At 43.5% G+C, this 15,341-nt stretch overlaps 1 protein-coding gene across 1 annotated transcript; it reads left to right on the top strand.

Moving 5' to 3' along the window:
- Positions 1-280: 280 nt before the first annotated feature.
- LOC147611262 (uncharacterized) lies at positions 281-9,678 on the top strand. Its single transcript, XM_086784851.1, has 2 exons — positions 281-397; positions 9,137-9,678. Exons 1-2 carry the CDS (start codon positions 313-315, stop codon positions 9,676-9,678), a joined length of 627 nt encoding a protein of 208 aa, XP_086640977.1. The 5' UTR covers positions 281-312.
- Positions 9,679-15,341: the final 5,663 nt, after the last annotated feature.

Below are 15,341 nucleotides of genomic sequence, written 5' to 3'. Positions count from 1 at the left end.
TTGAATAATTGCATGTATGGAGTTTTATCCACATATAGTGGTTCGTACTTCTTTCGAGCGACAGGGTATTTATAGTTGGTCAAATTGATGGTTTTTATCTAAGATGTATGGTATATGATGCTAAATGATGCAGCAAACAAGTTATTGGAGGAGAGCTCCTCACATCAACAATCAAGTGGCGGAGCAGCGGGGGCAAAAAGGGTGAGTAAAGTAGCTTGCTTTACGTTCTCTCTTTATTTGTACTAGTCTCGACAAGATATCTAAGATGTTATCTACTCTTAATTGATGGTTTTTATGTAAGATATATGTTATATGATGCTAAATAATGCAGGAAAGAAGCTACTGGGAGAGGGCTCCTCACGTCAAGAGTCAACTGGACGAGGAGGGCACAAAAAAGGTTAGTAAAGACAATGAGTTTACCTGATACATGAAGAGTGTGATCGTTCTAGATAGCTTTGCACTTTGGGCAAATGATGTTTATATTTTGTTTATTGATCGTGACAATTTGGGTAGCCCTCACATAAAGCCCTATGAAACTCGAGTCAACAGGGTGTTAGCATTATTCATCTCATGGTTGTGTAGCCTTTTGGTCGTGCCAAATTTGTTCTTGAGCAGCAGTCATTTTTCCTCTTGGTTGTGGGTTGGCCATCCTTTCATTTTCCCTCATTTATTGTCGTGTATTGTCTGGAGGTCGTCCATGTGTATGGGAGCACTCTAGAAATAGTGCCTCCCCCTCCCCTCATTCACTAGAGCCCTCTCAGGCTGAATCCTCCCTCAGGGAAATATCGAGTTATTAGTCCCTCACTTACGGGGACCAGGGGCTGTCATTGTGTCGTTCTTCGTCATTATTTAGATTCTTTTTTCTTCTCTCTCTTCCATTGTCCTAATTGCATGCTTTCTGCTGTACATTATGACATGCTATCAGAGTTGGAGGTCTTGGTGTCCTTTAGGAGAAGACTTTGCGTGTTTGTGTGGACGAAGGAGTTCTGCTGCATTTTTGGTGATGCTGTTTGGGTAAAAGAGGAGGTACTATTGCATTAGTGTTATGGATGGAGGGAGCGGCTATTGGAGGGCTTAGGCAGCGTATGTTTGGTTGTGTTTTGCACTAGTCTAGCATTTTTGGGGAGTGATGGTGCTGGTTGTGGTGCACAGAGGCTTCATTTCTATGTCTATGTTTTTACCCTGCCCCTCCCTTTTCTTTGCGCCTGTTGATTGCTATTTTTAGCAGCATTTTTGGACTAAGCAATAAATAAATAAATATGATTAATAGATAGATAGATAGAGTATGTATACTCTGCAAAGCAAAGGGGAGCAGCATGGATTGGATATGAGGATTCAGAGGTTCTAGTTCCTTGGGAACTTGTTCCACACCCATGATCTGAGAGCGGATGTTAGCGTTATTCATCGTGGTTGTGTACCTTTTGGTCATATTAGGGGCATCCAAGTTGTTCCGGGGCTGCACCTATTTTTGCCTCTTGTTAGGCCCTTGGTTGTGGGTTGGCCACCCTTTCTTTGCCCACATGTTTCGCATTTATTGTCGTGTATTGTTGGGAGATGATGCATGGGAGCACTATATAAGTAGTGCCTCCTCACTAGAGCCCACCTGGGCTGAGCTCTCCCTCAAGGGAGTATGATTTAGCACCGCCTCACTTACGGGGACCACCCCACATAAGGCTGTCAAAACCTTGATTCAATTAGACTTGAAAATTCAAGTACGCCTTGGTGTGAAGACTTGTTGAAACTTGATTCATGCATTGATTATGGGAGGATGCTTGGTTACTCATAGTCAAGTATTCTTGTTTATAGACCCCCTTGAAAATGATGGTAAGTCTATGGCTGATCTTTTTTTCTTTTTTCTTTTTCTCAAGAAGAGCAGGTCTAATCATATTTCCAAAATATGCGCGTAAATGGCGCAGACATGTACAAAAAACTGTGCCTCTCAAGGTGGTAGAGAGAGATGAGAGAGCAGGCATCGTGGAGGGGTATACTCCCATCTAGGCATACCAACATGCATATGAACGAATAGCTAATGAGCACTCCATGTGAGTAGAACCTTGTCACAACGTGACTCTCTTGCCCTAGAAGAAGTGGTTGTCCCAATCGCAGTGAAGAGTGTGAATAATCTCTCCCCAAATCTCAGCAATAACATGTTGATGAGAAGACTCCTAATGCCAACCTGCATCTGTCTCTTCAAAATACACTATCCTGTGATGCTAGCCACACTGCTAAAATATCTCTGTACATCTCTCTGGTGGGTCTGTTGGAATATGAAGCTAAAGTGAGTCAAAAATGAGTACTAGGTGTCTAGGGGGTGTTTTAGAGTCTAGTGAGTCCTAGACATGCCATGTGTCATATTGGGAGCTATCCCATATACACTATGGCTTTCTAGAGTCTAGTGTCACACTATGTAGTGTTGTACTTGTCTTGAGTGATCTAGATCAGTCAACATCAAGCTATCTATTCATGTGAGTACTTTGGTTATCGTTGCTTTGCACTTGTCTCTTCATTTCCAGTTTTTCCATTTCCTTTCCATTCCGTTCCGTGCCTTCGTGTGGTATCAAAGTTAGCTTTCCTCAAGGAATGAGGGGGCCTTGAAGCTCACCTCAGACCTATGGAGAGGCTAGCTCCTCCACTCCTTCTCCTCGTGAGCTCCTTTTGTAGCTACTCGTGATTTCCTCTTTTCCTTAGCCTCTCCTTGAGGTTATGATCTTCATCAACGTGGAGTTGCACACCTACCTTCCATAGCTGCGTATAAAGGGGAGCAAAAGCAAAGGGGAAGCACTCGTCATGGAGGAGGCGTCCTGCCCATCCACATCGCTGCCACACCTGCGCCATAAATTTCAGTCTCCTCCCTGCTGCAGCTCGCCGCCTATTCCTGCTTGATTCTTCACCATTTGGCATCTCTCTTTCCCCAGTGAGGAGTCCCTAATTGAGGCGCACAATTTCCAGCACCCATTACCACATGGTTCAGCCACGTTTGGCCTGGAGACAACATTGCCCATATTCAGCTAGCAGTAAATAATGTGAGTATTACGGACACACTTGTACTTGCTTCTATGGAGCAAATCCAATGGCGCGGTGAAACAACAATAACTGCGCAGAGAGCTTCAGTGGATGATCAGCAAAGCAAGTGCTATTAAGCAATTGATGTGCAGTCCCGGGATCACTGGAGAGAACAGCAGGTCAGCCTGCTCCAGAGAACTGCGGGCTAGCTCCAGAAACTAATGATGGACTTGAAGACCACACAGAGAGATTTGACGACTTTTGAAGGGGTTCCCATTTCAGGCGTCTAAGATACTTCAACGGAATCCGGAACAAGAAGATTCATCCATGTGTTTCATGATGTTGCCCCTGGGAATTGTTCGTCGTACTGGTCTTTGGGCATTTCAATCCAAGATTCAGATACATGATCTAATAGAGTCTTCTTGTGCACGTCACGTACTGTATTTCCAGGCCCGATTTCTTTAAGAAAGTCATGTCCTTTGCAGGCCAATTTAGATCTGAGTTCATTTTGCCTCAGATTTTTAAGGATTTTGATGCACTAGCCTCTGCCCAAATTGGGGGTTTTCTATATTGCCTCTCCCTTGATCAAAATCGAAGGTCTAAAATGTAAAATTTTGGGGTTTTCCTGAAATCTATGAAAATTCCTCTCTGAATTGCACATTCATTTGGGGATTTTGCTACATCAAGCAAGATTGACCCAAATTAAGGCCTTCTACTCTGATATTGGTGCCTCTCCACTCGACGTTTTGAGAGTCATGGGCTGATTGCCCTACGCAGCTGCTCCCATGGATTTCACCGACATATTCTTCGAGGGCATTCTTGCCAAGGACTTCATCAACACCTTCATCAATATGTAGGAATGTGCACACTTGTGTGCGACAGCTGCACGGGGAACGTCTTCCAACTTGGGAGGTTTATTTATTTTCCTACGTAAGTTTGATGTATTTTGGGGTCCTCTGCCCTGGGTAGTCCCCCTAAAACGATACGTATTGAGTTTGGATTTCATTGAGTCTATAAAGGTACTCAGCCTTGGATAGTCCTCCTAAATTGATGTTATTTCACTTCTTGAGTTGTGTGTGGCTTCTTACCCGATTTACCGTCATGAAGCCATGGGAGGATGTATTGGAAGGAGTCCTTCCATTGATGAGTTCTCCATTGTTGAGCCTCTGAGCCATGCTTGGTAGAGCCTGTTGTAGCATGCTCTCCAGCCTCTAAGCCATGCTCTTAGTCTTTTGCATCCATGCATGTTGGACCTGTGAGCCATGCTAGATGAGCCTCTGAGTCTGTTGTACCATGCTCACTAGCCTCTGAGCCATGCACACTTGCCTCTAAGATTGCATAGGCTAATAGTTGGATGTTGTCATGGGTGTGGCTTCTCTCCTCTATTCTCTCCTTGCCTTCATGGGGGGGTGTTGGAATATGAAGCCAAAGTGAGTAAAAAATGAGTGTACTAGGTGTCTAGGGGGTGTTTTAGAGTCTAGTGAGTCCTAGACATGCCACGTGTCATATTGGGAGCTATCCCATATACACTATGGCTTTCTAGAGTCTAGTGTCACACTATATGTTGTACTTGTCTTGAGTCATCTAGATCAGTCAACATCAAGCTATCTATTCATGTGAGTACTTTGGTTATCATTGCTTTGCACTTGTCTCTTCATTTCCAGCTTTTCCATTTCCTTTCCATTCCGTTCCTGTGCCTTCAGGGTCCTCTAGTAAGGTAGATATAGTAACGCTACCTGCATCCTCTAAAGCACAAGAGCCTCCCTGAATATAAAACACTATGTCCATAGTATCAGCCTCATATAGCAACTGTCTTTCAGGCCTTGGTAACATCCAATAGAAAGTACCCCAACTGAGATGTCTCTTGTCTGGAGTGATCTTTTTGTCTTAAGAATGGTAGGGTCCAAAGCTATGTCTAGTCCATGGTTGCAAGATGCTTGTGCACTCGCATAGAGTGTCATGGTTGTATAGTCGCATGCATCGTCACATAGAGAGCTATGGGTGTAATAGGGTGAGCATGATATGCATAGGGTATTCCCATTAACATTTGCATGGTTACGTGTTAGAACGCATAAGATTCTTTTCTCTTCTCTATGTGCCATTAACATTTGCATGGTTACGTGTTAGAACGCATAAGATTCTTTTCTCTTCTCTATGTGCCATTGTCCTATTTCATGCTTTCCACTGTGCATTTTGACAAGGGGAGCCAACATGTCTCTCGCATATGCAAAATGCTATGCTATCAATCCATCATGATCTGGGGCCTTCTCTTTTTTCTTCTTGTTGATAGCATCACACGCCATGCTCACCTTGAAGATGGTGGGAAGTCTATGGCCTGGGCTCCAACGCGGCTGGAAGACTCGGCTGATACAAGGCGGCTGCATATTGATACCAAGTAGCTATGGATGTGATGAGGGTGGGTGGCTCAATGCTTTGGGAACAATGACCAAGCCTCATGGGATTCTTGGCTAGAAAGACCTGATATAGCTCTTGCTCTAACTGGGCTAAGAAAGCTCTCTTCTTTCGTCGTACTAAACAATGAATGGAGATGCATGCATGTCTATGTGATACTACACAAGGCAATCTCCCTCTGTAGACAAGTTATCGTCTTCCCACATTCGTCATCATTCCATCTGTGTGGAGTAGTCCCCTCAAGATGCCTCGTAGTGGCTCGTGAGTGGTGTAAAGCTGCTGCAGCTGAAGTATGCAAAGTGGCAGCTATCTGCATAGTAAGCTCCTCCAATGGGTGTGTGTGGGTCTAGGTCTGCCATAGTGTGGAATATCTGATTAGCGTAAAACACATTAGTCTCTCTCGAGAAGTGGTATCTCGGGCATCTAAGGCGCCGCAGGAGAGATGGCTGCATGAAGTAGCAGCCGCCAGCGAGGGAGAAAGATAAGTATGATTAGCTGCCACCTGCCCCACAGCCCTATGGGGTGTATGAGGGACAAGGGGGCTTGAAGGTAATCAAGTGTGCTAGCTCAAGTGAAAGCACGCTATTGAGACATTCCATTCAGTATGGCTAGACCATGTGCTCCTCTTAGTGCCAGTCGTGCAATGAAAAATAGAGAAAACACTGCAAAATACTCAGAGGGGTGTACAGGTAACGCGGAGGCTACCTAACCTGCAATTCCTTGACTATGTAGATGTTTACATTGCTTGACAATGCCAAAGAAAAGCTTATTGCTTGTGGGAACTGCCAGGGAATGCGGGAATGCTGAAAATGCTTATGCGTGAGGTTGAAATCTGTTGTAGATGATGATGCGGCTGCATTTCCGACTCCGTACACATATGAGCAATTCCTTGACTATGTAGATGTTTACATTGCTTGACAATGCCAAAGACAAGCTTATTGCTTGTGGGAACTGCCAGGGAATCCGGGAATGCTGAAAACGCTTATGCGTGAGGTTGACATCTGTTGTAGATGATGATGCGACTGCATTTCCGACTCCATACACATATGAGCACCAGTACTGAGGTGAGGGTGACAGGGTAAGGCGTGAGCCTTACATCTCTGGATGACAACACTTTGTTTCTCTTTCACAAGAAGACAATATCCTATGCTCACAACATAGATATAACTTGAAATTTTTGTTGCAAACCTCCTCTTAGGAATTTTTATAAAGATATTAGTTTATTTATGGTCGTGTTCATGTGGGAACAACCACTTATTTTAGCTACAATGCAAGGGATTTGACACAACAAGCTGATAGCATTCTCTGTGGTACAATTTCTTATTTGGGAGTAGCTTGCTAGATTTCTGACTGTGTGGGAACAGGACCTTATTTACGAGAGAGGGACAAGAAACGTATGGACAAAGGGTGCCCATAATGTGAAAGAAAAGGAGGATTATTGAAATATAGACATTGCACTGAGCGAGCATTGAACTTGGGTCCCATGCTGTTGCAAGGATGACACAATGATCACATGCCCATGTCATACCATCACAGTCTTACGGCAGTTTTCTGTTAGCACCAGCTTCCTTCTCGTGCAATGCAAGTTGATGCTACACTTGCTAGAATTTTGCATTGCCTTTGCTACCACTTTACGAAACGTTGGGTTGCAAAATATATATGACAGAAACAGTAAATTTTCAACCAATTACTTGAACTAATAAAACTATGCAATAATGGATATAAGGCTATTCAAGGTAATGTATAAAAGATCAAGGCCCTGATACCAATTGTTGGAGCAAAGAGTCTCTAGAGAATCATAAGCAATGATCTACGGAGGTGCTCACTTTACCTAGCCATCATTAACACTAATCAAGATTAATTAACTTGAACAAAGAGAGAGAACGAGCTGATGAAAATGGCGTTTCTATCACGCTTTGTGCTACGTTATCTTACATGTTTTTGGAGCCGACGTGTCTTTGTATAGAGCACTACAAAGAGTCGTGCATCAAGTGTCTATGCACCGTTAGCATTCCATATTGCGAGCTTAGATGTGGTCTCATAAATCTCATAGTCATTGCTTCTCTATGATAATCACGTGCCCCCCTCTATGGAATGCTTGTTTCCCCTTTTCTCTTGCTCTTTTGACTTGAGGCAGACATTCATGCACATGTGCCAGCTTGTTTGGAATGAGGTCATCTTCTAGAAAGATTTTGTTTCCTTTGAAAGTCCGTCTTTTACCTGGGGAAACGTAAGATAATTGCTCTTTCTTTCACCTTCTTATCTTGCTCGCTGTGCCCTTTTGCATGTGGCATTCTGTCAATGACTAGGGGTAAGCCTCTTGTGCCACATGAGATTGTAGGAGCTGAGATGGGGATAGTACGTGTAGTCACGCAGGCACTATTCTAGATAGTGACATACATGCACATACTATGGGAGCTCTCACAGCATAGATACCCTCTATTGGCGTCAGAGCCCTTGAGATGACTGGCATGAGATGGTTACGCAGAGTGTTGGTATGCTTAAGTGACTACTTGGTTTGGGCTACATGGGATACAGATGGATGCTCCTTTCTAGTTCAGTATAGAGGCACCTTCCTTTGGTCTCAGCTGTACAATTGCTGAATAAGGTCATTAGCAAGGATATCATTAGATCAGAGGAGAGGTGGCTCACCTACATAGCCTTTGGGGACGAAGATGGCCTTGTACAGAGACCATCTCCTCTACTGGCCAGAGGACGATTTATCATACGATCGAGATGTATGGAGCGCCCTCGACTAGATCCACACATCCTCCTACTTGCTAAGGATTGAAAATTAGATATGGCCCAGTGAGGATAGCTCTAGAGGATGGCACCTGTCAGATGTGTGAAAATGGAGGTAGTGACGGAGGAGCATTACCGAGTTATTATGAGGTCAGGGGGAGATTCCATGCCTCTTTTGTAAGGGATTCGGGCCACTTTTTGAATCATGGACCTCTGAGACAAGAGATGTTTGGGGCTCTTTCTCTTGAGCTATGTTGACATAGGGAGTCTCGATTATGGATCATGCTAGCAGCAAAGACCAACACAAAGGCCACTCATCGACTTCTCCACACGAGCATCTCGAAAGCTGACCATACACCCCCAGTAGGACATCAAGTAGCTACAGGAGCTTGGTCGAGAGGAGTCACTCCAGAGAGAGAGCCACTGAGCTTTGCAAGGTTAGTCGTCCCAGGCCATGAGGACCCTGACCCCGCCCAAGCCATCACAGGAGGATGATGGCCATTATCTCTTATCATAGGAAGACCTTTCCATGATGCCCTATATAGGACATTCTAGGATGATGGTGGTGTTCCCCTCCCCCACCTTACCGGCCTTGGATCAGCTCCACTTTGTATTTGTATTTAGATCATCATGGCAAGAGCCTCTTTAACAACCTAGATGAATTATTAGCTAGGCTTAACCATCTTAGTCTGTATTCCCTTGGCGATGTAATATGTCATCTTGGCCTTTAGAAGACATAAATACAGCTCTCTCTCCCTCTCTCTCTCTCTCTCTCTCTCTCTCTCTCTCACACACACACACACATTGTTTGTTCTCTTCTTCAATTCAAAATTTTAATTTGCCAATCTCTTGTTGAAGACTTGAGGAAGAGGAGGGAGGCTTACATACATGATTTTTGAGTTTCTAGTCAGATTCTATGCTTGATGTAATATGGTGCTATATTTTCTTTCAACTTCTGAATGTTATACAATGTTTGCAGGCATATTAAAGTCTTCCATTATTCGTGATGCTGCGGCAAAAGCTTATGGAGTCAAGCTGATGAAGATCACTGAATTGGAATATGATTTGCCGAAACCATACACGAAGGCGTTGAGTAAGGAAATTCAAGTACTTGAGTATAGAAATATGCCACAAATGTTTGTAAGGCCGAGTCACATATATGCACGCATGCTGTATGCTCGTAAAGTTAGGATTTCTAAGGACCAGATTGCTATAATGAAATTCCATGAAGGAACGGAAGTGTATCTCAGAAAGTTAGTGAAAGAAGTTTTTGTTTATAAGCATTTGGAGGACCTGCAAGGGCATAAAATTCCGGAGTTGTTGCTATATGGTGTCCCTGGTTCCCTTCAGTCCAACATCAGTAAATATGGACATCCAAGCTTCTTTTTTGTAGTAAAATTCTATGGGGAGGTCCTTAGTCCAGATCAGGTGTCTGCTCCAGAGCTAGGAGCAATGTTAAATCATATACACAAATGTGGCATTTTGTTAGGATGTCGCGACTTACACGGAATGGTTCTATGATAATGCTTATAGACATGGCTGAAGCAGCCTTTGACAAGAACAAGGATAAATTAAAAAGAGAGTACGACAATCTTACGAGTCTTTGTAAGGGATGATCAACCTTACTTGAATGAATAGGGGAGTTAATCCTAACAATGCCACGTTTGCTACTATTCTCAAAGCATGTACTCAGCTTTCAGCTTTTGAGCAGGGGAAGGGCATACACTCCGAGCTCATCAAAACTGGATGTTTTTGCTGTATGTGAAATGTGGCAGCATCATGCATGCACAACGAGTGTTTAATGAAATGTCTGAGTGAGATCTGGTCTCTTGGAATGTGATTATTGCAGAGATGTGTTTAACAATCACTTGGCGAGGAGGTTCTCATGCATTTTCAACAAATGTGACAAGAATATGTGCAAAGTCACATATATCTGCGTCTTGCAAGCATGTTCTAGCCTGGCAGCTCTGAACCACAACATGCATATCCATGTTCACCTCATTGACGCTGGTGTATGTCAACAATAACAAACTCATAGATATGGTACTTTGATAGTGGTGCTAGTGAGCACATTACTTCTCAACATGATACATTCATTGTGCTGCAATCTGCTCCAAAGGAAACATTGTGACTTATGCCAATAACTCCTCAAACCCTGTTGAAGATGCTGGAAAGATCGTTTTGATTGCTACAAATGGTGATTATCTCACACTTTCAAATGTTTTGCATGCACCAGGGATAAAAAAGAACTTGCTGTATGTTTGCCTTTGCTAAGGTAAATTTAATGGTCGAATTCCTTGATGATAGGTGAACAGTTCGTGATCTTAGTCATGGTGACTTGATTGTTGCATTTGGTTCATTATGTTGTGGTCTTTATAGACTTGATGCATATGAAAAGTTTGTGGATGTAGCACGGTTTGTTTTTGATAGATAAGGTGTCTGAGCTGCCACACCTTGAGGCCCCTATGAAACATGTATTTGACGGGTGCATTTTAGAGAAAATGCAACATGCATCATTTCTTAAGGAAGGGACAGTGAGAGCTATTTTCAAATTACATTTTGCATCTCGTACATAGTGATGTATGCGATCTTGTGAGGGTAACATCCTTTGGTAAACATTTCTACCTTGTCACTTTAATTGATGGATCACTTGGCATGCATCAGTGTATTCCTTGGAACATAAATCAAAAGCTTTTGCATGCGTAAAGAACTTTGTTGCTTTGACTGAAAATGTATCATGATGTAAACTCGACACCCTTTGACTGAGGGGGAAGTATATGTCTAACGAGTTTAATGCATTCTTGGATCAACATGGGATAAAATACCAATGTATAGTGTCTTGTAGAATTCAGTAGAATGGTGTAGCTCGGATTTTTTCAAATAATATTTCTTCTCCTCAATTGGAGTTTTCTATTAAGAGCTATGATAGAATCAGTGAGCTGCTATTTTGTAGCCCCTCCATGAAAACTTCACCTTCATCTCTTACGCTAGGATGCATGAAAAGCATGTTTTATATACTCGTTTCACTCCTTAAAGGGTGATTTATGCTCACATTTACTTAATGGACCACAATGAGAGCTTCAAGCTTCAATGCCTTGACCAATGGACCTCCACAAATGCTTTTCTTTCCACCATTTGCACTCCTGTGCCCTTCCATGAACATGATAACTTGCAACCTTCTTCTTGTCTTCACTACCAAAATAGGATCTGGCAAGCAAAACAAGATTTGACCTCTTGCTAGTGGCTATTTCATATGCAATGAGCTTCTCCTTTGCATTCTCTTTCCTTGCATAGCATTATTGCTGAACTAAAACACAGTGGCTACTCCACCATTTCATAATGCATACATGGGTGAGTTGGTTAGCTCACCATTGTTTGAGGGTTGAGTGTGCTTGCGGGTTCCTGTGAAGATCATTTGTATTTATCCTTGTTTTTTGCATGCACGGAGTATCAATTGCCATGTCCCCAACCAACTTGAGATTTAAGTTTAGTATAGCCAAGGAGTGTCCATCTCATGCATAACCAGGTAATAAAGCACTCAATAACATAACTCTATACCAAGGCATTGACTCAAAGGTTACTTGGGCCTCTAACATGCATCCACATCTACCATGTACACTAATAAACCAAGGAGTGTCCATCTCATGCATAACCAGGTAATAAAGCACTCAATAACATAACTCTATACCAACGCATTGGCTCAAAGGTTGCTTGGGCCTCTGACATGCATCCACATCTACCATATACACTAATAACACTTGTTGCTAAGACTTTAATTAAATGTTGCATGCTAGGAACAATCTCAAAATGAATTCACTTCCAAATCTTGCTCTTCCGCTTTCATTGCAAAATTCAACAATGCTGATAAATGTCAAAATAACTCCTCCCTCTAATATGATGCAAGTTCTTTTCCTCGTGAACATTGATAGCGTTTCTTTCCATGACACAATGTCAACAAGCTGGGATGACATGCTAAAGATGCTCTCTTCTTCCATAATGTTCCCAAACTTGCCATACATACTCAAAAGCACATTTCTGACAAAAATATCTCTATCAAAACTACTTTTACATGCATTGGCATGTAGCTTTTGGCAAATTTTCAACAACTCAAATCAATTAGCTACCCATCCACAACATGAGCTACCTCTAATCCTCCACATGGCTAAAGGGAAATTATGAAGTTCCTTCAGTGATCGTGATATTGGTCAAGTCAAGATGATACTCAAAACAAAATCTAAGATGAAGTATTTGGGTGGGCTATGATATTTCCTTGTTATGAGGTTGTAAGATGAGAAGGTGGGATGTGTAGAGGTTTTATGGTGTGGACATGTTGTCCAAATATGAGATGACATGATGTAGGTCAATCTTGATGATGTTGGAGTAGAATGTAAAGCTCACTGTTGATGTGGGGGAGATTCTAGGAGACCCAACTATGTACATATCGATAGTAGGAAGTCCTATCTACACGATGATCACTACGATTGACTTGGGCTATGATGTAGGCTTAGTGAGTCAGTTTATGCAAGCCCCAAGGAAGCCACATTTGGATGCTGCTAGATAAATATCAAGGTAATATGTGAGCATTGCCCTATAGTATGGACTATTTTATGAGGCATTGGGCAATATTACATGCACATGGTTACATTGATGCTAACTAGATTGGTAGCATATCAAACAAGAGACTTATTAGGGTGTTGAGAAACCATCTCAACATCATGTGTTCAATGTTGTGCATAGCACTAACACATAGAGTGATGTAAAGGAAAGGGTTAGATGCCTTAACCCTAACCCTAAAAGGGTTTGCATATATTCTACATTTTCAACTAAATCTAGTGTACAGTTACTCATTTGTGGTGTGCTCTCTAGTTGTGCCCTCTCTCCTCATCTCCACTCTTCTCCTCTTCCCTCTTCAAATTTTGTCATGGTATCAGAGCTCCCTTGCCTTCCGCTGAGGCATGGCGATTCTTGAGAGCGTGAGAGTGATTGAGAGATTGAGAACGAGTGATTGCTCTTTCATTCCAGTGATGAAAGTTTTCCACTGCGAGAAAAATTTCCATCCACTAATTCCGTCTATTGAGTGATAGAGAGTTTCGTTCATCTCCTTCGAGAGTTCTTTGAGAGATTATGTTTGAGTGAGAAATTATCAAGGAGTGAAGTCTTCATTGAGAGAGAGAGAACTTAAATCTCTTCGTGTACTATAGTCAACAGAGAAAGGTTTTTTGTTTCTGAGAGAGAGATAGGGAGACTACTTACTTCCTACAAGGCAAAGCAGAAATTCAAAGGCTTCTAGACAGGCTACTCCTCCTGTGATGCTCACTCAGAGAAAGGTTTTTTGTTTCTGAGAGAGAGATAGGGAGACTACTTACTTCCTACAAGGCAAAGCAGAAATTCAAAGGCTTCTAGACAGGCTACTCCTCCTGTGATGCTCACTGTGAACTAAGGCAGCAACTAAGGCCACACAGCCGGATTGATCTCCATCTCAACCGCCTCCTACAAACAAAACCCAGCTCCGAAGCCGCCTAGAATGACTAGGGCATCTTCTACCTCTCAGCGCGGCGCCTCTACAGCCCATCCTCGACCTCTCCAGCCTACCTTCGACGTCCTCTGCAGACCCGACTTCACTGGCAAGGCCTCAACAATGGTTAGCAGCAGCTGCAACGCAACTCCAATACCATCTACAAACAGCCATAGACGCCACGGCCTCAACGGCAACCCAGCCTCTACAATGCCTTCTCTCACAACAGCACAACAGTACGAGCAAGGCGACTTCCTTCCAACCGGCACCTCCAAGCTTCACTGCAGCACACTGCCTACATGTCTCCACAGCCAGCCGACCATCTACTGCAACACCTTCCCTAACGCAGGCCGACTCAACCTTTCCAATGGGTCACGCATGGGCTAGCCTCCACCGACGACAACACCAAGCTATAGCAGCGACTGCCTCCTCTCCTACAAACGGCGACGAATCTTACAGTTGCACCTACAACTACCGCCGTCAATGCTCTCGACTCAACTTACATGCCACAGGCTCATGGGCCGACTTTCATGATGCTCCTCCTACATGGGACTACAGCACAGCGCACCTCGACTCGGCTCACGGCTTCTCCATCAACTTCCACAGACAGCGGCTCCTACATGCATCCACTGAGCTTCTGACTCGCCCGCCACAACACCATAGAACAGCAAGCCTCTCGGTTCCTGCTCCCTACTCAACCGACTGCCACACGACCATCTCCGCCTAGGCATCCATGGGCACCTCTCCGACAACGTCACTGCCTCACGGCGGAAAGAATTCCGTCAAACGGAATCTTCTCAGATTTTGACAGCATCGACAAGATTTTTGGGTTTTTTTTTCAACGGCAACACGTGGCAACGCTAGCCCATCCTTGGGGCTTGGCCAACGAACACGTGTCATCTTATCTTGCCACGTGGTAGATAAGCCATGTCATCACCTCAGCAGTCCACATCATCACCGACTTGCCAAGTCATCAGTCCACATCATCACCGACTTGCCAAGTCATCAGTCAAAGTCAACACTACCATGTTCGCATCTGAGTCCCAAGTCATAGAGCCATGTGGTATACTATGCTACACAGGCACAGTCACCTCTTGCTAGGCGCACACATCATCTTGCATGTGCACCCAGACAGTGCCACCTCAGCAATGCTCCATAGGCACAATAATCTCTTCCTAGGCACACTGTGTATCTTCCATGTGCACCTAGTTGCCACATCATCATTTTGCATCATTTTGCCTCTCCACCTAGATCAAGCCGTATCTCTTGATCCAGGAAGAATTTAAGGGCGGTCCAAAAAGAAAAAATGCTCAAATTTTTGTGCTCTACGTGCTCATCACATCACGTGCATTTCGGTGCAAGTATCACACACTTTTGAGCCTCGACGACGATAAACCCACTTCTTGCATGCACATCAGCCTCTACATCGACGCATCTGACTCAACACTTAAAACGAACAAAGAAAAGGAATTATTTGCTACTTTTTCATCACTCGACGGTTGGTCTAGTTCTAGAACAGAGTACATTAGATCATCCATAGCCGAGGGAACCCCAAAGCAGCTAATCGAAGCCATGCCGAAATATTCCTAAATAGTTCCTACTTGGAGTCGGTCCCTTTGCTCACATGCGGTTTCACATCATTACATTTCCTGAAACCTAATGTTCCACA

This window comes from Cibotium barometz, chromosome 47 (assembly GCF_041138505.1).
Source record: "Cibotium barometz isolate CiBa-2024 chromosome 47, ASM4113850v1, whole genome shotgun sequence".
Classification (NCBI taxonomy): domain Eukaryota; kingdom Viridiplantae; phylum Streptophyta; class Polypodiopsida; order Cyatheales; family Cibotiaceae; genus Cibotium; species Cibotium barometz.
The sequence above is the reverse complement of the archived record's forward strand: the minus strand, read 5'-3'. Positions and strand labels throughout refer to the sequence as shown.